The 24828-nt window shown below is 32.5% G+C and overlaps 1 protein-coding gene across 1 annotated transcript in view; it reads right to left on the bottom strand.

The window, feature by feature from the left end:
• Nucleotides 1-19094, bottom strand: part of LOC127865762 (uncharacterized) — a 54878-nt gene extending 35784 nt beyond the window's left edge. Inside the window, exon 1 of the mRNA XM_052405709.1 lies at nucleotides 19037-19094. Coding sequence (XP_052261669.1) covers nucleotides 19037-19094 — 58 coding nt within the window. The remainder of the gene's footprint in view (nucleotides 1-19036) is intronic.
• Between the last annotated feature and the right edge of the window lie 5734 nt (nucleotides 19095-24828).

The raw sequence follows: 24828 nt of genomic DNA, 5'->3' as shown, positions 1-24828 counted from the left end.
TGTTAATCAAAAAAAGAAGATTTTTTTAAATAAAAACATTAAAGTTGCAACCGTATTGCACTGTATCGGGAACATAAAGCTTCATGTATCCAAATACTCACAGTTTTTTTAATTCGATTATGTGTGTAAATTAACATAACATTCTAATAAAAAGATTTCTTTATGAATTGATCTAAATGTAAATAAAAAATGCTATATATTACAACGTTAATCTTCATCACGAGATGCTAAACGCTAGTAAACATGTACTGATATAAGTGTACAGTATGTTCCTAATTTTCTCTTAAATACCTTCTATTACGATTAGTGTTTTGTGCTTAAACTGCTAGTTTTGTTGAAAACAAAAGATCATTAGTGGAATTAACAAATTATTAACATTACTCCAAACTCGAGAAGAAAGATCGAACGTTTATTGTAACATTTTCTTTTTTAACGACCGTTAATTGACTCGTATTCTTAATATTCAATGATATGCTAGCGTGAAGTGTACCTGAAGAAGCACCTTTTTAAATGCGTTTAACATTTACCACGACCGATTACAAGGACAATTTGAACTTCATTCCACATTTAAGTTGCGATTCATCCAGTAAAATCAATTAATATGAGTGACTATCATAAAAATTAAGACATGCTTGTGCTTAAATTGAATTTTTATAATAAAAGCGCGACCATAGACGCCAATTTTAGGCGGTACCCAATAAGGTCTTTGTGAACGCAGGATTCACGGTTCAAATACAACTTTTTGTCCGTCATGATGCATGCTTCGCTGTCTAAATATGCCGCTGTCATGCAAACTTCGGAGAGGCTTAAAGGGATCTTTTCACGCTTTGGTAAATTGACAAAATAGAAAAAAGTTGTTTCAGATTCGCAAATTTTCGTTTTAGTTATGATATTTGTGAGGAAACAGTAATACTGAACATTTACCATGGTCTAATATAGCCATTATATGCATCTTTTGACGATTTTAAAACCTAAAAATTATAAAGCGTTGCAACGCGAAACGATTGAATAATTTGGAGAGTTCTGTTTTTGTCGTTAAATTTTGTGAAACTACGAAGATTGCTTATATAAGGTATAAAATACTTCAAGTGTATGTACTCGGCGGAATAGCTCAGTAGGCTAAAGCGTTTTTACTTCAGGACTCTGGCAGGACTCCAGGGGTCACTGGTTCGAAACCTGATCCGGGCAATGTTCTTTTCCTTTTTTTAATTTTATTCTTGATTTTTTACTGGAGCTTTTACGATCCAATGTTTACATTTATCGATATAAAGCATTTAATGAATAAGTTAAAAAATGCCACAATCTGTGAAAAGGCCCCTTTAAATTACAGAGTTGTTTACGTTAAATTTTGGGTTGTGCGGTACATGGTATTTTGAACAAAAATGCAGTTTTTATTCCGCGGTAAATATCAGCGACTACGTAAAAACGAATTTCTAATGGTTGAGAATAACCACGTAGATGATATTCGATTACGTTTTTCTTTTGTAATAATAATAATAAAGAGAGGATATTTTGTTGGATTCGGTGGAATATCGATTGTATTTCACGAGTGATCATAGAAAATAATATTTTCACAAGTGAATTAAAATCAACATTCCGCCGAATTCAACAAATTTTATTTTTATTTTATGTTTTTCTCACCGTTTATTTACACTGTAAAAGAGTTTAACCGGAGAATTTCGCTGGTAAAAATGACGTCATTTCACAGTTAAACAGTGAAAAATATCGCTAATTTGCACTGTTATTTTTCACTGTTTGAAACAGTGAAATATCAGTTTTATTTCCCTTAAATTTCTCTATAAACCACAGAAAAGCAAAAAACAATCACGTATATCTTAGATATCAGATAGATACTTTATCTGCATTGTTCACGATGTTTTAATGTTGGTAAAATTATTTCTTCCGGGTAATTGACATAGTCAAACACCATTTAATGACGATTAAAACTTACTGTTATAGGAAGTACAGAGATGAAAACGTCGTCTTTATTATCAAATCAGACTGCGTTTGAATTAGATCGTCCTGATAAAATAGGTAAACGTCAACGCCTAAGATAAGCTATCGAATTTTGTCACACCATACAGCCGCGTCTTGTCGAATGTTCCATTTTGAGATTACAAACAATTAAAAATAAAACGTTTCCCAGTATGTATGCACTTTAGCAAGCATGATGGCTATGGAAATATAAAGTAGCAACATGCTTATACGTATTCGCATGATCTGTGCAGAAGTCGGAAACATGCAGATTAATATCATGATATGAAACTTTATCAATATTTATTGATGATGGGGATTATGATGATGATTATTTTATTTTTTTAATTATTATTGTTATTTTTAATGTCATAATATCGACGACTAAGAATGCGTCGGCAACAAAGAAGACGGCAACAACAACTGATGATGATGATGATGATGATGATGATGATGATGATGATGATGATGATGATGATGATGATGATGATGATGATGATGATGGTGGTGGTGGTGGTGGTGGTGGTGGTGGTGGTGATGATGATGATGATGATGATGATGATGATGGCACCACAACTCAGTTGAAATTCCGAGCCAATTAAACATCCACCATTAATAATGGTTGAGAATGAACTTTCGATTGATATTCGATGTATAATATTTCACTACAAAACGCATGTGGTATGCAGACACGAGCTTATTTGGATGACAGAATAAAGGTCATGTACTTTCAAAACATATACGTTCACTTTATTGTTCACGATTTTCTTAATGGTTGTACATCTTCCTTGTAAAAGGCACTCAATTTATTGCAATCATATGACCGATAGAACTTGTTAGAAAGAACGTTGATAGACGAAAACAATTTAGCCTTTCATCCTCAAATCAGACTGCGTCTGAATGAGATCGTTCTTGTTATCAGCTGTTCGCCATCAATATATCAGATGGGATATAATTTCTTTACTGTGCACAGTCGATTACATGGCCCGTTCTATATAGAGATTACAAACACCTTAGTTTAAAAACGCTACACATTGTGCACGCAGGGGCTGTAAGCAATCTTAATGGTAAATTAATAAATTACTCTATTTAAGTTCAAAAATACAATAACATGTGCAGTACAGCAACATATTTAATTGAGTTCGTGTTATCTGCAAATAATTCAACAACACAATGTTAAAAACGGATTGAAATGTGCCAGTTGCGCTTCATGTAGTTTTTAATTTGAAAAAGCGACACTAATTTTATGAGTTTACTTTTATTCATAAATGGAAAGTGTTGACTGTTACATACGTACACAATCTAGATTATTGAGTACACTTATACACAATATTTAAGGTCATTATGTCAATATAAAGTAAATATATTAAGTCGAATTTTTCATGTTACGAAGTAATTTAAAGATATTTTAAATAAGAACTTTCTTTTAGAGATTCAACAAGACATTAGAGCATGCCGATGTAACCTTACGTAAAGTTATATAGGACTTACATGATCAATATATCAAGTAAATCATCCTTATAAAGATTAATTAAGACTATCTAACATGCATTTGTGACCTTATACAAAATTAATTTGTTATTATATGATATGATTTGCATTTATGATTCTATAAGGTCGATCCATTCTATATTAATTTCAACAAGAACATATATCATGCCAATTTGAGCTTATAATAGGTCTGCCCTTATTTGATGTACTTTTAACATGCTTACAAAGTGGAAACATCCTTATATTGATATTCATTTATAGAGACCATAATCCAACGTGCAAGTTTGTATGATTAACCATTTATGAGCATGCATACCACTTTGACCAATCTCATTAGATTTTGATGTCACTTAAAGGATCACACCAAAGCTTTTTGGTTGTTTTTCGTATCAAAAATTGATGAGAGAACATATAGGTTTTAATTTATATACTCTGCACCAACAGAATTAATGGACGTAGTAAAACATTAGACGACTTTGGTCAAACATATATAGTTTGTTCTTTTACGTTTACTTTGCAATCGAAACCATGATCTATTGCATTTAATTATGTGCACAAGTCAACAAACCCCTTCATTGATGATTTAATTTAAAAAGTAGAATATTTCTAGTACAATAAAAAGTAAAATATTACAAACTCGTTGCATCGTGTAAAAGATTTCTAAACATGAAATGCTTTAAAATCAAATTCTTTGGTGAGTTGCGTGTTATTTTGCATTTTGAATACAAAGCATTGAACACCCTTATATAACAAATCATGCACTGTGTCTACTTTAAAATTGTAAGGATCATTTCGAATCTGTAAATTACAAATTTATGTTCATTTCATACCCCTGCAGCGTGAGGGTTTTAACGACTTCTAATACAGCTCTATTTGAGGTGAGATAAAACTAAACAAAATACCACAGTCGTGGCGCAGATCCTTTATTTTTAGACGTAATGAAAGTATTTATTTTCTGATCAAACAACTTGATAATCATAAACATGACGGAGAAGAATGTTGATGAACTGAAGACGATACACGGTCCAAAAATCAATCATTGCTTCAGGGTTATTGATGTATAAATGCGTAAGTTGACGCGTTGGTTTGGACTCGTTTTACTATGTTGCAGGTCAAATATAATTTGGAAAGTATGAAATAAGATGCAGTTGTCAATATCCAAACGTTTGCTTATCTGTTTACTTAATCTTTTGGTAATCTATAATCTTCTGTATGATGTACCGATAATAAAGAATCATTTACCCACGGTGATACGCACCACTGAAATAAATAATTCGTTCAGGTTTATTGAATAAAGGAACCGATTAAAAATCCTAAAAAGACATTTATTGGGGCCTAGCAATATCGTTCCGATGTATCAATCTTTCAGAACCATATTGATTTGTTCTATGTTTGTTTAACCAGTTTTATAGCATTAATAATTGCACGACGATGGCATCAAGATTGAATGATATGGGAAATATTTAAGATTTCCGGAGATATTTTTGGTTAAAAATATTTTGATTTAATGAGAACTTATTGATAACGTTGTCACGGATTCTGCATTTAAAGATCCGTGCTTTGTTGTGAAGCAGATAGCATCAGATCGAAATTGCATACAAATAATGAGACTTTTGAACACATTGCAAGCCCGTACACAATCGCTAAAAAACAACTCTGCAGCAACCTGAACCTGGTGAAAATACAACACTTGCATTACTCGATTGAATACTGATGCTTACAATAGTATGAATAATATGAGGCGCATGTGCACTATACATTTGCACCAAGCGTTTTCGAACCTAAAATAAAATGTATTGTATACAAACAAAACCTTGTTCATTTAAATAAATATTAATAAAAAAAATCATTAAAAAACAGATTATTTTTAGGGTGTATTGGAGTATTTTCGGTCTAAGGTGGCTTTAAAGTTATATCAAGTCAGTAATGCTTATCGTAGGATAAATGCAATGTTTACAATAGCAATTTCACTTGCAGTGTTTTAATCACAAAATGCTATCAAAACATGTATAAAATTGTAGTATCTTATTTGTGAAAAGCCTAATGAACAATAGTCCTTTCATTGTGTCAGTTCAAAACAGTTAAAGTCACGAAGTAATCTTTGTTTAAAATATGTCTATCATATTCAGTATCAACGTTTGCTTGTGACGAGGTTTAAAGTGTCTTAGAATGATCGTAAGAAGAGTCGTCCTTTTAGGTGGTCATAAATACTCGCATTCAGTCCACTAATAAGTGTACCGGAGTTTTGGTAAGATAAATGAAACATGGTAGCACGAATCGAGATAGTCAAAACATGTTGTGTATGCTGATAGTATAATCTGATTACAGTAATACGTATCATGATATATAATTGGTAATTATTTATGAACATTTGTTTCTTCCTGGTTTTAGCTGGTAAAAAAAGTTAAGTGTTTTATGTTTAAAGAAAATGGCAACCGCATGTAGCGTGGATCTTTCTAAATGTTGCAATTTTTCCCAGCAAATTGACTCAATAACTTTTTTTTGTTATTGCTGTCGCCATATTCTAAATAGTGTTTAACTTAACACTAATAATGATTTGTTTGTGTTGTTATATTCATAAATTCGGTTGCTATATTCAAGTATATAGTTTGCTGTTCTGTTTTAATGTCATTTGCATGAATGGTCTAATTTATGAATAGATGCAAAGGTTTAGACTATTGCATGTACGTTTCAAGCCGTTTAGTGATGAATTTTGGTTAGCAAACTTAAAGTGCGGCTGATAATATAATAAGTTCATTACGTGTAGGTATAATAGTGTATCAAGATATGGTTATATTTGATTTCAATTTTAGGAAACAGTTCAATTTACGGATATCAATCCAAAAACATGAATATCTGTATGTACCTTTGCCTTACCTTTGCCCAAGCCTATAATATTATCATGCGCAGAATAAAATACGTGTTTAGTAACATACGTGCACCAATATACTTCAACATATATTCTATTTAAAGTATTATAATTGAAAACTCTATAGCTTTAAACCCCATAATAACTCCGCTTACATGTATTTATATTTAAATAAAGCGTATTTTTACTGTCTGTTGTGCAGGCAAAATCTCAAGCATGCAATTAATTTACGAACACAAATTATTTACGCCAACATATGCATTATGGTACTTTTTTGTCATGGTTGCGAGAGTATATTTACTTGCAGTCGGAATGGCGAATCATACCTAAAACAAACCAGAATGAAGTAGAATCTAATATGAGAAGAGCTACCCAACACAATAACAAAGTTCGATAACTTAAAAGAATGATCCTCCGTTGGTGGATAAAATTATCAGATGGTATATTATGATGACCCTTCATGACCCCTGACTTTGTTATGCGGTGGTCAAATGTGTATCGCATTCCATTGATAAATTTGACAGGTGGCTATCATAAACTATGAGATTCATTATATTTGTCAGTCAAATCTTCACTGCCATAGATACTGTTATGATATATAATAAACTTCTTAAAACCAATTATATCGAAGTTTTTATTAGGCTTTAGATGATAGTCATATAAAATGGTATCGCCTTTAATAAACTACTTTATTAAATATTTATAGGGCGTATTATTATATTTATATATAATCCAATCACATTTAATGTACTTTGTTTGTGTAGTTGATTGTTTTTGCCGTTTTCAACAGTTCAACAGTCATATAATTTAGGCGGTCAGTTTTCCAGCTCACTCTTTGGCTGGTATAGCTGGTTAACCAATAATATGTGCAAAAATATTCATAGTTCATGACCTATCTCCACATATGTTATGTTGCCGGGCAGGGAATTGAACCCGCGATCCCATGATTTTTTTGTAATCCAGCTCTCTACAGAATGAAATAGCCCGCAGTTTTGAAAGAACTCATTTAACCTGTTCAAATAAATAATTCATTCATAGTTCATTCTCCCAAATAAGACGTGTTCATTTAAAATGGTCACGCATACTATTAAAATAGGTGCGTAATATCTCATGAACAAGGTATAATATAACCAGGAATTCGAAATACTTTCAGACCAATTAAAAACGAACAAAAATATTGTAAATAATTCACGCAGTGTGTTGTTAATATCGTGATGTGAGTTTTTTTTTAAACTATACATAAATGTGCGATTCTTTTCGCATCAGCAAATAAACACCCAACTGCCCAATGCATTCGACACAGCAACTCGCAAACAACAAAAAACACGTTTCGGTCACCAATAAAAATACGGTTCCCTTCCCGTAAGCGGTAAAAATGCAGTTTTATGAAGTTAGTTCATAAGAATACGACTTTTGTGGATAAAAATTATAAGACGTACATGTAGTTACTTCTATTAGATTAAACTCAAAGTTGCTAGAATGTGATAATACACTTCTTGTCGATCAACTGGAGACACATTCACTTGGACTTTATGTCATACTATTTATTTATTAAATTGAAAGTGTGCGAATCTTAGATTTCAGTATTCGTCGATGTTTTTTTTAAATACAAAAGCTGCTTATTTCAAAAACAGAACTATTTAAAACAACACATTATCAGGACAGTACTTTTTATTTTCCATCCGCTGCTTGTCAATTTAAGGGAATTGACCGATTTTCAATACCGTGCGGGAAAATAAATTATATAAAACACAACTTTCAACGTATCATAGCGTAAAAAAAATATTAACGCTATGATCATCGCATTGGAACGATCAATGCTAAGAATAAGGTGTTCAAACCAGTTAAAAGAAATTCCGTAACTCAAATGAAGCTCATAGATAAACTGCAATTACAACAAAATGTTAGTTTTCATCGACCGCATGGCATAAATATATTGATACTTTAAATACTCACCAAACTGTTGAGTGGTCGCTTTGTTGATAGTTATTAGAATAGTCAACAGACATACACACATCAGAAACAATCCAAATGTTTTCGCCATGTTTTCTTTTTTCACTATACTTCAACTTCAATAACTATGTGTAGTTGAATTCTATTTCAAACTTTAAAGAATATAATGTCTACAAAATGTATATCTTTTCTGATGCTGATGTTCCAAAGTAGAGTCACTTGTATGTATGTAGATTACTGCATATATAAGTGAGCGTGCCCTGTTTTTTTACAATTAAAAATATCAGTTTTGTTCAAATCCACTCACAAATGTTCCCCGAACTGTTTTAACAAAATGAACTCGTAAAATCTAAATTAAAATGTGTATGCTAAAGTTTACACCGAATAGTTGTCGAAACAGTACTCGGTTGTCAACAGTCAATCTTATCACGTAGCGTTAGTTGCAAAGATTGTTTTTGCATTCATAACATGGCGCATCTTTTGCCATCGGTCCTTTATTTCAGACGTTCTACATAACATGTCTATGACAAGACACATGTCTATCAACGATTTTACCTCAGATGACGGCGTCTCGTGATCGAGTCGTTATCAGTGGAGAACAAAGGTTAAAGGAACTAATTGACATATTTGTACATTTAATGTTGAAAACAAAACATGTATATACTAAGTACGGTGTGTACAATTTACATTTAATAGTATTAGTATTTATCTCATAAAGAAATATTTACCACGAACGCTTCACTTAAAAAATATGTTTTACGATACATGTGCGTTGTCGTATCTGTTAGAACGTTTAATCATTATATCTTTATATTGAACCTGTACAAATGGCAATTCGTCCCTTGTGTGGAACGTTTGACATCTTTACAATTTCAATATGCATGTTATAGATTCTTAAATGAAACGGATATGTGATAGAAATGCGCAGAATAAAACTTCAAAATTCATCAACCATGTGAAGAAGGAAAGCCTCGGACGTATACATATATCTTGAATGACTGATATGTTGTCATCACTTTGCACGAAGGGTTTTAACTGTTGCACATGAATTTCTATCTTGTAAGTGACACACTTTGTCTTGCATAAATCGTTTGGTCGATTAGGACTCTAAATAGAATTGGACGATGCAAGATGAAAACTATCTAATCTCAAATCAGCCTGCTTAAGAATAAGGTCGTGTTGTTATCTGTTCTACGCTTTGAGGTCAACGCCCTAGATGTCATCTCGATTTTTTTTCCTTCGTAAGGCATCATCGATAAGCATACTCCATTTTAAGATTACAACGACGTTAGGATAAAACATTTCACATTATGCATGAATGCGCTTTTAGCAAACGATATTGTAAAGCAATGCATTGCGTTACTGCGAGGTCAAAAACACAATAAAGCACATCAATGTGTTCATACACTTTTAATGTGACACCGGCTTTTGGTTGATGCTTCCGTTAAAAAAAAAAGTTCTAAAATCAATGGTATTATGAAACTTGCTAATTAATTGTATTGCTATAGATTTTACAAGAATGCTTGCTTTAATTTCTATCCCTGTCATACTTTAACTTAAAACTTCGACTCGTTCTAAGACGTCGCCAAAAACAAACAATATAGGTTAACATGAAACTAACATTGAAGACCAGTTTTAAATTGACCAAATCAATAATTCGTTTGTCGTTCGCACCTATGTGTAACAGTCCAGAAACATTGTAAATCGGCAGCATGAAATTTACAGGGCGTTATCAAAATACAGACGCGAATGTAAATAAGTCCACTATACAAGAAACGTAAAATAGCAGCAATTATCGTTTGTCCACTAATTAGACATTGTTCCAAAATATGCCTAGCCGTTACTCATCTTTGAAATACATCTTTTATTCAAAAAATGTTCATGTTGAACTTTAATTAAGCATCACAGATCGATGAAAACAAAAGCATGTGTAAGTTGCAGCTTAGCTCAAATGCAACTAATTATTCACTCGTAAATTCAAATACGCATACATGTATTTTAAGCAAAATAATTGAAAGCAATTTTTGATAAAGTTACACCGAAATTTGAACAAATACCGTATTAACCGTTGAAATTACCTTTTAAAGATTTCGAAAATATAATACCGAGCATGCTATTAAAACGATTTATTAAATGATGTTATTGCCATAAAATGATCCTCGGATCATTTAACATTGTGGTATCATGTGCTTGCAGAAATAAATGTGCAATAGCCATTCTGTCAAAATTGGTTGAAACATTTAAGGATAAAGCATTTTTTAAATATGCCTTTAATTTTCGAGGTTGAAGATGTGTCAGCATCAACGGCCTTCACAATTTTTCAGGAACGATATCTTCCTTTCATGTTGTCCTATATAGTGTACATTTCGTACGCTATTATCACTATCGGTACTTTGATAAATGATAAATGCAGTAAGAGCCACGAGTCGGGATAGTCGGAGCATTTTACATTTGCAGATGCTAGCATGTACTGTTATCGGATTGTAACAAAATTCAAAATTAGGAAATTTCTAATAATAAATATGTCCATCATTTTTCTTTCTGAATTAAAGCGAGACTATACGATTTTGTCAAATATTTAATAATTTATACAAAATGTGTAAAAAAAACTTATTAAACATATATTTCAATATAAATTAAAATGAAAAATAAGAAGAACATGTGTCGAAAATGCGAAATAAGCCAGATATTTAATTCTGAAATCGAAAAGGGCTGTACAGTCGAATTCGCCAGCATCTAAATCATGCATGTACGATATGAATCTAAATTTAGTTTAACGGTTCATTTTAAATTACTGCAACGATATCTATTCATACGACGACAAACACGTACTGAAAAGACGAATTCATCGGTTATTGTAGGGAAATTTGTACGAAATATCTTCGTCACAATGTTTGCCTATTTTGTGTTATTGTAACATATTTAATCAATATATTACAATTTAACACAAATAAAAATCGTATAATCTCGCTTTATGGACGTCAAATATTGTTTTCGCTTATGTATTCATATGTATTATTCTTGATGATTAGTTTGTGCATATAGGGTATTATTTGTTTTTGGATGTGTTTTGGTTATTTGCATCTCGTTTATGAACAAATTTCGTGGATTGTTTTATTGTTCTATTGCATATAAGTTTCATGATTGGTATTATGTGCAGTATAAATGTAACTTTATTACACAGTGACATATATTGCATTTTGTTAACTGTAAGATCCTTGATGTTCACCATTCTGTATTGATCTTTGAACAGGAAGTGTCAATTACGGATATCCTGCAAAGCAAAGAACAGCGTGTACGGGTTCGAGACTGTCTGGCGATGTTTAAAATCGAATTTGCCTACGAAATGACATGTATGAATATACAAAACAGATTAATCATTTATCCTCGTATATTGACCTCATTTCAAACACAAATTTGTCTTCACGACTTAACATGATTTGTATCATATCTTTAAATTCAGTGGGTTTGCGCATGCCTACATGGCGATACACGCCGATCTGTACAATACTCGCGGACGCTTTATATTTGTAGCTGTTTCACAACGTCAATCTGCATCACACAACACCCAAATAGGTAGTCTACACGTACTATAAATAGTACAGTTTTGTTCCAAATATCTTTTAAAAAATGCCTTCATTTACAATAGCTGTTAATAATGTATATTCCTCTTGGCTTCCTCTCATCAGTGAAATTTAAACATATATTAAAATTGCTCCAAAATATATCAGAAAGACTGCACGTTTATTGTAGAATTGTTTTTATTTTTCTTCAAATGATTATATATTACATGTATGTTATAGCCAATGGTATAATGAGCAGAATCCATACACGAAGGACCACCTTCTGAACTTCATTACATAATTACCAAGAGCGATAAATGGGGCAACTTGTACTTCATTTAAATAGCGATTCATCGAGTAAAATCATTAAACAAATCAGTAAATATATTTTGATGAATGATGACACTTAACAGCGTGGTCCAGTATTTGTCACATTCCTTTGTTGATACAAGCAGATAGCTAAGACCAATCATTTAACGGGTAATATTTAGCCGTACCAATTGCACATTTATTGATACTACTAACACAAATTCAATTAACTATTACAACCAAATAAATAATATAATTTTATCAGCTACAATACAAATTTTGACACCTTGATTGAATTGTTCAACATATTTTTCATTCTCTGTATGCCACAAGCACAATTTTAAAATGAGGGCAATATATCTAAATCAGTATAATGCATTTGTTCCGTGGTTCGTATGTTTTGATATAGACTTTATTTGACTGTTGCTTAAGGCGTATTGCTGATTACAATAGGGCAATGAACTACAATTATTTTGTTAATGAAATAAGCAACGTAAATCGAACGAAATATAAACAAGCATTCTTCAACTACACAGTTTCTGATTCAGTCAGGATTAAGATATTTCATCAGGAAGCAAACGTTTTCTTAGTTCTGAACACGGTATGTTTTCTTTGTGATAGTTTTCATTAAATGAGATTGGCGTATTAACATCTTCAAACCAACTTTATGAAGCGCATAATGATTTTTGCGATAAGGACAAGTTTTATTTAAATGAAAACAAAGGACACAGCGCAAGACCTTTTTGCTTGTTGAGATAAGAAACGTTTAAACAACAGAGAACATCTGAAGAATAAATGCCTAGATTAAAGTATTACAATCGCCCTAAGCTGGTGACTAATCAATAATTTTCCTCATCTGCATGACTTTCTTAATACTCAAGGACGTCGTCTGGTGTTTTGACACACACACACAAATGTGTGAAGAAAGTAAATACACATAGCATGGATCAAATCGTGTACACACAGCACATTAATGTAGTGGTTTTGTTATTAATTTTAATATTTTCGTTCGATATGGTCCGTTTATTATAAATGTGTAATTTGTGAGTGTATATAAGGCTCTACATAAAATGGCTGATGCTTTGATTTTTATTATTGGTGTACATGTTTTTGTTTTTATAATTATATACATAATAGGATACAGACATACTAATTTACCGTGATAGAGCAATAAAAATACTTTCTCAATATGCACATGTAAATATGTTTCAGGTCGCCGTGGTGTAATGGATTTGGTGTCCGCCTAGCGACCGGGAGAACACGGGTTCGATCACCACCGTGGGAGCGTTCTTTAGATCTCCCTCAAAGACTCCAAGTACTGGTTCTAGGCCCAGGAAACCGACTCGAGAGCGTCTAATAAGCCTTGGTATTTCGATGCAATCGAGCTAAAATAAATAGGTTTAAACTAAATATGTTTCATTTTGTTGCGAAAACGTTATTATCTCTTACAAAAATGGAGGATATTTGTTGGATTCGGTGCATTATCGATTCTATGATCACGAGTGAATTAAAATCGATATTCCACCGAATCCAATTTTTCTTCTTATTTTCTGCTTTTTGTCACAGTTTATATACATTGTTAAAGAGTTTAAATAAAGAATTTCTCTGGGATAATGACGTCATTTCGTAAAAAATGACGTCTTTTAACAGTAAACAGTGAAAACTATCGATAATTTTCACCGTTTATTTTAACTGTTTGAAACAGTGAAATTATCAGTTTTAATTCATTGATATTTCTATATAAACCACCGGAAAGCATAAAATAAAGTTAAATATGTTGAAACAAAATATGTTATAAGCTTCCTGGAAGTATATACAACATATATCTAATATCAAAAATTATTATTAATATGTTTTTATTCTTTTTATGGCAACTGATATAATTTACTCACGGATGTTTTTATCTTTCACCATTTCGACAGTTATTAGATCAGTAAACCAACAAACAAGTATGAGCAACAATCCGAGTGCTTGCGCCATAACTTCTTTCACGGTTCCTGTTACGTCAATACTAGTTCTTGCAAACTTCTTTATCCAACTGAACACAATAATATTTTTACAAAACGTTTTACTTGTTTGATAATGAAGTTCCTATGTAATGCCATTCTAAGTATATGTATACATATTTATCTTTGTTTGATAAGTTTGGTTATTCGTTTAGTAGTTTATGTTTTGTCTGCGTTATAATTAACACAACTTTGTTCAAATTAATACAATAATGTAGTGAATAACTTCAGAACATTTCAACGGTACGAAAAACAAGTTAGATTGTTATTTGATTTCCATTTTAGCACATTTCTAATCAGTCATTTTTGCATCAATTTTTCACAACCGCTACGCTATCATCGTGTGTCGATACGACAACTGCCTGTCTTTCAAACATAGTTACTCAGATGAGGGCGTCACGTGATGGAGTCGTTATCAATTCAATTGAGGGCGCTTTATTTATGATAAAGATGGTCTTCATGTTTCGTATTCAACCGACATTGAGTAATTATGCTATGCATATATTTGTTTACATGGATATTACATATTTAAATTATTTGTTCATTTTAAGTTTAAAAACATGTTTAAGTTGCGCTTAAAACATAAGAATCCATTTTAAGCTATATTGAACTTGAACTTTAAATAAATAATAAATGTTGACAGATTGAGTTTCATTTAATGTGAGCATTACTTAAACGCTTTGTAGAAACAAAAAACTTATAAATATTTAAGACAAGATTGATTATCTACCAGCAATTATATCTTGTTGATAAAGTTGCTTATTTGAATTAGATGGGATGTTCAAAGTATAATTATGATAATCGTTCAGACCCAAATCAGGCATTATTTCAATGCGCGATTAGATTTTCAGGAAATGTACGCAATTTCTGAATACTTAACTATATCAGACATATCAAAATATAAAATTGATTCTGATCCTGAGTTGGAAATTGCTTTGTGAAGATTACACTAATATTGGATTAACTAACTTAAGCGTTTGAACCAAGTGAGCGAAAATAAATAATCTTAAACGAACATGGATCGTCATGGGTTTCGACAAATAACAGCTTAATGAAGAAAAAAGAAAACACAAACTCACGCGCGCTGATCCTTTATGGACTAGAATAATCTTTGTTTATTTGACGCATGCAAACACCTTGTATTTTATACGCTTATGTGCACCCTGATGTGTTCACGTAGCATTGACACTAATCAGCGGTGATCAATAAAGATTCATAGAGTAAACATAATTATATAAGCTGATGGAAAAAATATCGATACAAATATTTAATGGCGGATCAGTTAGAGTAATACCACAAGAAAGGGGCAAGACATTCCTTAAACCAGGCATTGAACAAATGTGACACTATCATCAAACTACAAACATACGACGAAACTTGTGCAAAATGCAATTAAAGGTCGTAAATACTGCACACTGTTTTGTTTGATAAAATCTTTAAAATGAGAACAATGATAAGACCGATATTTTCATTTAGAAAAGCAATGAGGTCGTTCTTAACAACCAATGCTGGCTTGTTTCTAAGTTTAAGCTTTAAATTGCATTCATCATTACTAAAGCTTTGAAACAATGTTTGTATTGGGTAATTCTTCGCTGCAAAAGTTTTGCACCACTAGGCCATACGTTGAGCTGATTATCTCTACTAATGTCAAACATGTTAGATTAATAAACATGTTTACGCTTAACCCAATCTTAAATGTTTGCATTTATCTGCATTTTGTGTGAGTGTGCGTGCGAACGTGTGTGCGTGAGTAGGAGCGTGCGTGTATTCGTGCCATTCAAATGAACAAATTGAGTAATAAATTGACGGTATAAAAAAATAATGACACAAACAGCTTTTAAATATTTTTTATTTAACCTAAACAACAATTATGAAATTGTGCCAATTGACGAACCATACTAGTATGTTTGTGGGATCCTAATAGGAACAATCTTTCTGTCTCATGCATATTTTGTATCTTGAAAAATATCGTGAAGATTGTATCGAATTGTGTTGGTATCAGGTATCTGCTTAAAAACGTTTAAACAAAAAACCTTTTAACGAAATACGGCATATTTTACCAATAACGTTCTAATATGCTCAAAGCTTGTATTAAACAAACCCTTGAAGTATGTTTGCCTTGCTTAAAGATTACGATATGACATGTGTCGATGCATTTATTGAATTTTTTTACTGAATATTGTAATATGAAGACAACGAACCAAATACGCAGATAAACTTAACATTTATCACAAATCAGACATCGGAGCACAGAAATCTTAAGTAAAGTTCAATAGTGCAAACTAAAGAAAGCGATAGAAAACAGAATGCGCAGCAACAAAGGTACGTGAACATGTCTTTCAAAATTATCTCAACTATGGAATATTGTTTTCGTTTGTCGAAGTTTATCAGCAAATAAAAGACTCTGATATTATTAATCCGAGCTATATAGTAGTTCTTTGCTGACCAGAAAGCAATTCTAACTAGCATACGATTCTTGAAATTTACTTAAAATATGTTTGATAAAACATGTACACTATAAAGAAGTGAAACTCAAGCTGCTGGAGCAGTATTGAATTCTTATTATAAACAATTAGTTGGTCCTTTATTTAAGGCAAGTGACCGATTGCCCAAACAGCACAAAACAGCACAATACAAAACAACATAAACACATATAAGACAATTAATACACACAACATATTTTAGTAATTGTATTACATTTACACATACATTTAGTATGATTATATTCGCTCGAACGTAAGGAGTCGTTTACATCAAACTTACCTTTTTTTAATTGACATCGAAGCTTCCATGATCCAAACAGTTGTCACTTCATTGAAATCGGCATACAATTACGATTTTGAAATTATAAATTACATAATGCCTATATGCAAAAATATGATACCTCAGTTTTTCAAATATAAAAATGATTAAAAACATTTCTTAAAAGTATCTGTGAAGTTTAAATGGTGTGAAATTTATATTTTGAGGGTCATTCGTAAGAAATGGTATACAATATAGATGCATTTAATAATGTCGAAGGGCGTGAACTTCGGAGCCTCTACTTGATAAAAAGCAAAACAAAAATCAAGGATTAGTCGCATGCAATCCAATTTTCAACCTACATTTATGAAGAGTAAATCAAATGTTTACTCTAAAATGTGTTGTCGTATATCACCCATATGAGACCCTCATCCATATTAAGTAAATAATGTGATTTTAACTTAAATCGTTAATTGCATGCATCCGATTGCAACCCAAGCATATAAAGAACACAGAGAACTCATATTATCATATGTTTGTCTTTCCGCTAAACAAAGCTTATCTGACAACATAAATTTACCTTGAGTCAACCGATGGGCTAAAACTTTCTGAAAAGACATACCAAAAACCCACACTTAAAACGGTGATAACTGAATTTCGAACTTACGGAAACCTCAAACCACTCACAACGTTATCTCAATTATGGGTGTGACCGTGATAAAATAATGAAGTGTTCCACAGTTTTGACGATTTTCTACCCCTAAGCAGGTTAACTCAACCAAGCAGTTATACAGAGATTTTGTTAATTGATGTGAATTAATATTATGGTATGCTTAAACTATATATATTAAAGGATATATATTTATTGGAACTCATAAATTAAAAAATGATATACTATGTACATGAGTTACATAAATAACCAATAAATTATCGAAATCAACGCATGTTTTTGCAGCGCGTTTAAGGGCAAGCACTACGTAACTTTATGCTTCTTTGAAAATAAAAGCTCATCAGTGAAATTAAAACATATATAACAATAACTCCAAAAATTTGGAAAGATTGAACGTTTATTGTAAAAAAAATTAAAAGAATCATTTGATTATTTACTTATTATTTATAGCCATGGTATAATGAGCATAATCTATACAGGAAGGAATGTAGATTTTTCTGCGCATGCGTCGTGCAACTAACACAGCTGTTTTTCATCGCTCTTTCTTTTTCCAAACAATACACTATGATGCGGCAGCCGTTGTGCTGATTTGGTTTGGTTTATTTTGAACTTAATATTTGCACATATTCCCATTCAGCTTTTGGGCTGAATCCAAGTTTTATTGTTGTAATTGGACTTTTTTTGTTTACCGAAAAAAAAACCGTTGTTGACCTTGACCTTAACTTTGGTAACGGAAGTACTTGTATAGCAAGTTGTTGACCATGTTTACAGGTATTTTCTTGACACTATTCTAAGTTTTAACTAGTGTCAGGTTGTTTAACATACCGGACATACGTTCTCAACTAACAGAACAGATACTCAGACTACAAAATCAGCCAAACAGGTACGAACCTAGCCGTATAATATATTGTGCTTGTCTCATGAAAACAATGAAACTTAGAGTGCCCATCCGAAATTGCAGAGTATCCGCATTAGCATATTTGTGCATATTACTGTTGTCGTTGTCTCATGATGTAGAGACAATTCCAGGTCCCCAATATCCCTGCGGCTACTATGGCCAGGAGGTCTTGGACACTGACCAGGCAATAGAATGTGATGGTTGCTCATGTTGGTTCCATATAAATTGTCAAAATATGAGTCATTCTGCATACAATAACCTGGTGGAGTGTGACATGTCTTTCTCCTGGTTTTGTACTAATTGTGACCAACACAATTATTCAAATTCCTCATCTACAAATAACATAGATTCACTTGTATCTGAAAACAGTTTCTCTGTAATCGAGGATATGAACGGAGATAAGATCACTAGTCATACAAGCCCCACTGGAGGATCCTCACCAAAAAAGAATAAAACATACTACAATATCAAGCAAGTCAGTCATTAAAATTTTTGAACATTAATTGTCAATCAATTGGCAATAAAAACATAACATATATGCTCTAATTGATGAACACAAACCTGACGTTATCGTGGGTACAGAGTCATGGTTGACTGAGGAACACTCATCTGCCGACATTTTTCCCCAGTCCTTGGGCTACACACCTTTTAGAAAGGATAGATCCGGGTCCAAAAGTGGGGGTGTCTTTATTTTAGTCAAGCAAACATTAACTGCTACGGAAAAGCCTGAACTTTCAACAGATTGTGAATTACTATGGGTTAAATTAGAAATGCCCCAAAGTAGACCAGTTTACATTGCTGCTTTTTATCGTCCGAAGGAGTCTGATGTTTATGGAGCAGAACAGTTTAGATTGTCCTTAGGAAATACTAGATTATTAAAGGGTAACATCTGGGTGCTAGGTGATTTTAATTACCCACATTTTTCCTGGGATGAAGATCATACCCCAAATATCAAACCTGGCTGTGAGTACCCACAAATATATGAAGATTTTATAAATCTCCTTGATGATTTTAATCTGGTCTAAATGGTCACAGACAGCACTAGACTAGATAACACACTTGACTTATTCCTTACAACAATTCATACACTCACACATATTATTCGTGCTCTTCCTGGAATCTCAGACCATGACATTGTAGAAATAAATTCTGATGTAAAAGCTAAAATAAATAAACAAAAACCAAGAAAAATACACCTATACAAAAAAGCAGATTGGCCAAACTTTAAAAGTTATGTTGAACAGGAGAGTAATAGTTTACTAAATGGATATAAATCTAAGAGTGTTGAGGACATTTGGGTCAGTTTTAAAAATCTCATTGAACAAGGTATCTATTAATTCATTCCAACAAAAAATATAAGAGAAAAAAGATTTTTGCCCTGGATAACCATAACAATTAAAAGACTCATTAGAAAAAGAGCAAATTATTCAGACTGTCGAAACACGCTGGAATGTATCATTTGGCCAAAAAACACCTAGTCTTAAAACATGTAATAAGGCAAAAAATCAAAACATCCTGTACAGATTACTTGGAGAGCATCTTAGGCATTGATGACACCCGGAACAAAGTTCTTTTTCAACAAAACAACTATTTTCACTAATTAAGAATGATCGACAGGACAATCAGGTAGTGCACCTGTTCATGACAAATCCAGTGGCACACTGAAATATAGTAACATTGAAAAAGCAAACATTCTTAACCAAAAATTTCAATCTGTTTTCAGTCCACTGAACCCTCTATCTCTTGGACAGTCTTGTCTTCATAAAATCAGAGACAAACTTCGTGATGCTGATCTCCCCTTTCATCTCAGAAGCCAGGAGCCACCAATGCCTGACATTTCTATCAGCCTTAACGGTATTTTCAAACTATTATCAAATCTCATAACTGATAAAGCTGCTGGTCCTGACAACATTAAGCAAATTGTGCTGAAAGAACTTCGCTGTCAAATAGCCCCTATTCTTCAAATTCTTTTCCAAAAGTCCATAGATTCTGGTACCTTACCATCTGACTGGACAAAGGGAAATGTGCCCCCTCTATAAAAACGGACCCCAGAGTGACCCATCAAACTATCGTCCTATAACTCTGACTTGTATTCTTTGTAAACTTACTGAACATATCATAGCATCTAACATCTCTGCTCATTTTACCAGATACAAAATATTATATGATCTCCAACATGGCTTTAGGGAGCGCCGTTCCTGCGAAACGCAACTCATCCAACTGGTAGATGACCTTGCGAGAACCCTTGTTGCAGGCCAGCAGTCAGATCTTATTCTTCTTGACTTTAGCAAGGCTTTTGATTAAGTCAGCCATTCTAAACTTCTCTATAAACTTCACGAACATGGTATCAGAGGCTGTATTCTTTACTGGATCCGTTCTTTCCTAAAAGGTCGAACTCAAGTTGTCGTTCTGGAGGGCGAGAAATCTGATGAAGTTCCTGTGACATCTGGTGTGCCCCAAGGCTCTGTCCTAGGCCCCCCTCTTATTTCTACTCTTCATAAACAACCTACCAGATCATGTAAGATCCCAAGTCCGTCTCTTCGCTGATGACACTGCTGTGTACTTCACGATCAACAACCTAAATGAGTGCAACCTATTACAGCGTGATCTTAATACCTTGGAACAATGGGAAACCAAATGGGAAATGCAGTTTAACCCCAGTAAATGGCAAGTCCTTAACATAATTATATATTACATGGCCATATCCTTGAAACCGTACCAAGTGCAAAATACTTAGGAGTAGACTTATCCGAAGACCTTTCTTTCAACACTCACATTAATAGAATATGTACAACAGCAAAAAGAACACTTGGTTTCCTTAAACGTAACATCCAAACTCAAAACAAAATAGTAAAAGAAACTGCCTAAAAAACTCTTGTCAGGCCTCAAGTAGAATACTCGTCTCCAGTCTGGTCGCCATACACTAACCAAAACATCAATACAATCGAAATGGTGCAGAGAAGAGCAATCAGATGGATGAAATAACAACTATTCCACTTATGATAGTGTCTCAGACATGCAACAGTCACTCGGCATAAGATCTCTGGAGAACAGACGGACTGATGCTAAAATAGTATTATTCTACAAAATTGTCCACTCTTTAGTAGCTGTCCCCGTCCCCACTTATTTGGAAAACCCCAGAAGATTGACTCGCCATACACATCCTTTAGCTTATAGGCAGATTCACACTTTTGCTAACTATTATAAATTTTCTTTTTTTCCCAGCACTGTCATACTATGGAACAACCTCTCATCAGATATTGTCCTCATGCCAACGCTTGAATCCTTTAAGTTGGCAGTAAGCAAAATTGCATACAATTAGTTGCGACAGAGTGTGTTTTTAACCTGATTTAACTCTTGTCTATACATATACTAACACTTTCAAACTTTGTTTCAGTCTTACTTTCTTTCTTGTCGTCTCACTGTCAATACTTTTATTGTACCACATTGTATAAATCTTTTTCTTGCACTGACAGCGCGATCTGTATATAATACCCGAAAGGGGAGTTCAACAGTATCCGAAGATAGATAGATAGATAAGACCACTTTCTGAACTGCAAAACACAATTACGAAGACCGATAACTGGGACAACTTGTACGTCATTCCATATCAAGTAGCGATTCATTAAGTAAAATCATTACAAATCATTTAATATATTGTGATGAACGATGACACTGTAACACCGTGTTAAAGTATTTGTCACATTTCTTTGTTGATTCAAACAGATAGCTTAGACCAATCATGTGACGGGTAATATTTGTCCGTCACAATTGCTAATTAATTGACACACGTTCAATTACGTATTAAACCAAATACATACGATAATGTTTCCAGAGAAAGTTAACTATTTGAAACCTTTATCGGTTTATTCAATATTTGTATCATACTCTGAATGGTATAAGCACACTACTTTAATGGATGCCAAACAATCTAAATCTGTAACATCCATTTGTGTCGGTCGTGTGTGGTTTGCTATGGAATTTGATGATTGTTGCTAAAGTTTTATTCTATAACATTGAAATTGGCCTCTGTACTACTATGCTTTTGTTCTTGAGACAATACCAATTCAACGAAATATAAACTAAACTTGTTTATCTCACATGTTTACTACACAGTTTCTTACTCAGTCGGTATATTGATGATTTATCACGAAGCAAACTTTTGCTTAGTTTTGAACATGGTATGTATTCTTTGTGATACTAAGTTTTAATTAATTGAAATTTACTTATTCTTTTGCAACAATATCCTCGCAACATGTTTATGGAGTCAAAATCTGACATTCACACTTAATGCTTCATATTCGCGCGTAATGATTTCTGCGGTAAGGCCTTTTTTCCGATACTGAGAAATTTAGGGCTAAGCACGAGAGGTTTGTGTAAGCCATTGTGCTTGTTGAGATAAGAAACGTGTTTACAGCAGAGAGCATCAAGACCTAGAATCAAGTACTAAAATTGCACTCACATCGCCGGTTGCTTATCAATATTTGCCTCGTCTGCATGCCGTTCTAATACCTACGGATGTCGTCCAGTGTTTTGATATAGAAAATATTCGTCCAGATAAATGAACAGTTGCATTTTCATGATTTATAGATTCCATGCTTATTTCGCGTAAATGAAAGGTTATAGATGAAATATTTATCCTCATTAACAAACAGTCTCATTTTCCTTACATGGATGTAGTTCTTTATCCTTTTGATTGTCAACATGTCATAACAGAGATATCAATCCTGATAAACGAAAAAACAGCACTTATTATATATATATATATACATATATATATATATATATATATATATATATATATTCCTTGCCTGATGGATTGATGATGATATTTCAAAACAAACGATCTTGCAAAGGCAGTTCAATTTTATTTCTGTAAAGCGAGACAAAGAAATATTATAATATTTTCAAATAATATACATGTGAATATACATGCATAGTTTATAATAGCATGTCATATAGCATTTGAAATACAATTCTTCTACAGTTATTTTCAGAAACATAGGATTTCAATAACTATCAATAAAAAGCCTACATTTTAATATTTGTTATATCAGTTTATGGTCCAGTTATTATAAATTCTACACAATTCTTTACAAACCGAATAATCCTGTAGAGTTAACAATATAATGTTATTAATTATAACAATAACATCCGCATACAACTAAAATCAGTAATTAACTATAAATTACCGCACTTAGTAAAATAATACAAACAACAAATGAATATCCAAAATGTTAATAATTATAAGAATCATACATGTAAAGCGAGACAGAAAATACGGTTTGCGCGAAGCTTAAATACTGATAATAAGGGTGTGATTTCGATCGTGATAGGTCGGCTATCTCCAGACTTTCCGTAAGGTAGTTTTCCACAAAAGTGCTAACTGGTATTAATCGGGTTCTCCTTTTTTGGTAAGTTCCAAAGTATGTTTTTTCTGGTGAATCAGTGACCAATTAACTGGTATTAATAGATTTTTATAATTCCTAGGTGCTGAATAAGTGACCTGCGATCAGTTTGCGTACTGTTTTTCCACCCTGATTTATATTCTTGGAACTGGAGATATGTATTTTGTTGAACCGAATTCTCTTATATTTTTAGGTCTTTAACCTCAACCGAAATATATGTTTTGTTTCGTTTTTGTTAATAAGAATTTGCTTGCGAAGTATTTTATTGCTACAGGTAAAGACAGGTGTAAAACATGTACTTATTTCTTTTGTTCTTGGTCACCATTTGCTATTCTAATATGATTATTATATATGATAATTATATATAATATAAAATAAAAAGAAAATTATATTTAATAAAAATGAAATTAACAATTAATGTAAATATATTAATCCATGAAGTCAGTGTTTTGTTTTTAAAGGGATTACAGTTCACTAAAACCTTATTTTGTGCCCCATACAATGTATGTCGTCGCTTATCTCGATTTGATGTTATTTATTTTGGGCAAATACTATGAAAAATTCTATATTTTATTAATAAACTCCTCTTATTTGCAAAATCAAAATCAGTTACTTTAGCGATAACAAGGCTTGTCAGTGATGACACATACATTGACAACAGTTTTTGTTTCGGTGTTAATATGTTTTTTTATTCATTAATATACTATAATACAAACATACCCATGTACATTGATCATCAATACAACTACATTTATCATAAATACCGGTATGTATGTTTCGTGTTGTGAAAGAACGTTATAAAAACAAATACGTTATAATCTCACAAACAATGAACATTTGCAATTACCCCTTTTGAAACGAAATATGTTATAACAGTACTCGCAGTGCATAAACCGTATAACTAATCTTCAGATTTTTAATAAATATTATGGATTTCTTTTATGG

This window comes from Dreissena polymorpha, chromosome 2 (genome assembly GCF_020536995.1).
Source record: "Dreissena polymorpha isolate Duluth1 chromosome 2, UMN_Dpol_1.0, whole genome shotgun sequence".
Lineage (NCBI taxonomy): Eukaryota > Metazoa > Mollusca > Bivalvia > Myida > Dreissenidae > Dreissena > Dreissena polymorpha.
Note: the sequence above shows the minus strand (reverse complement) of the source record. Positions and strands in the feature narration are given on the sequence as shown.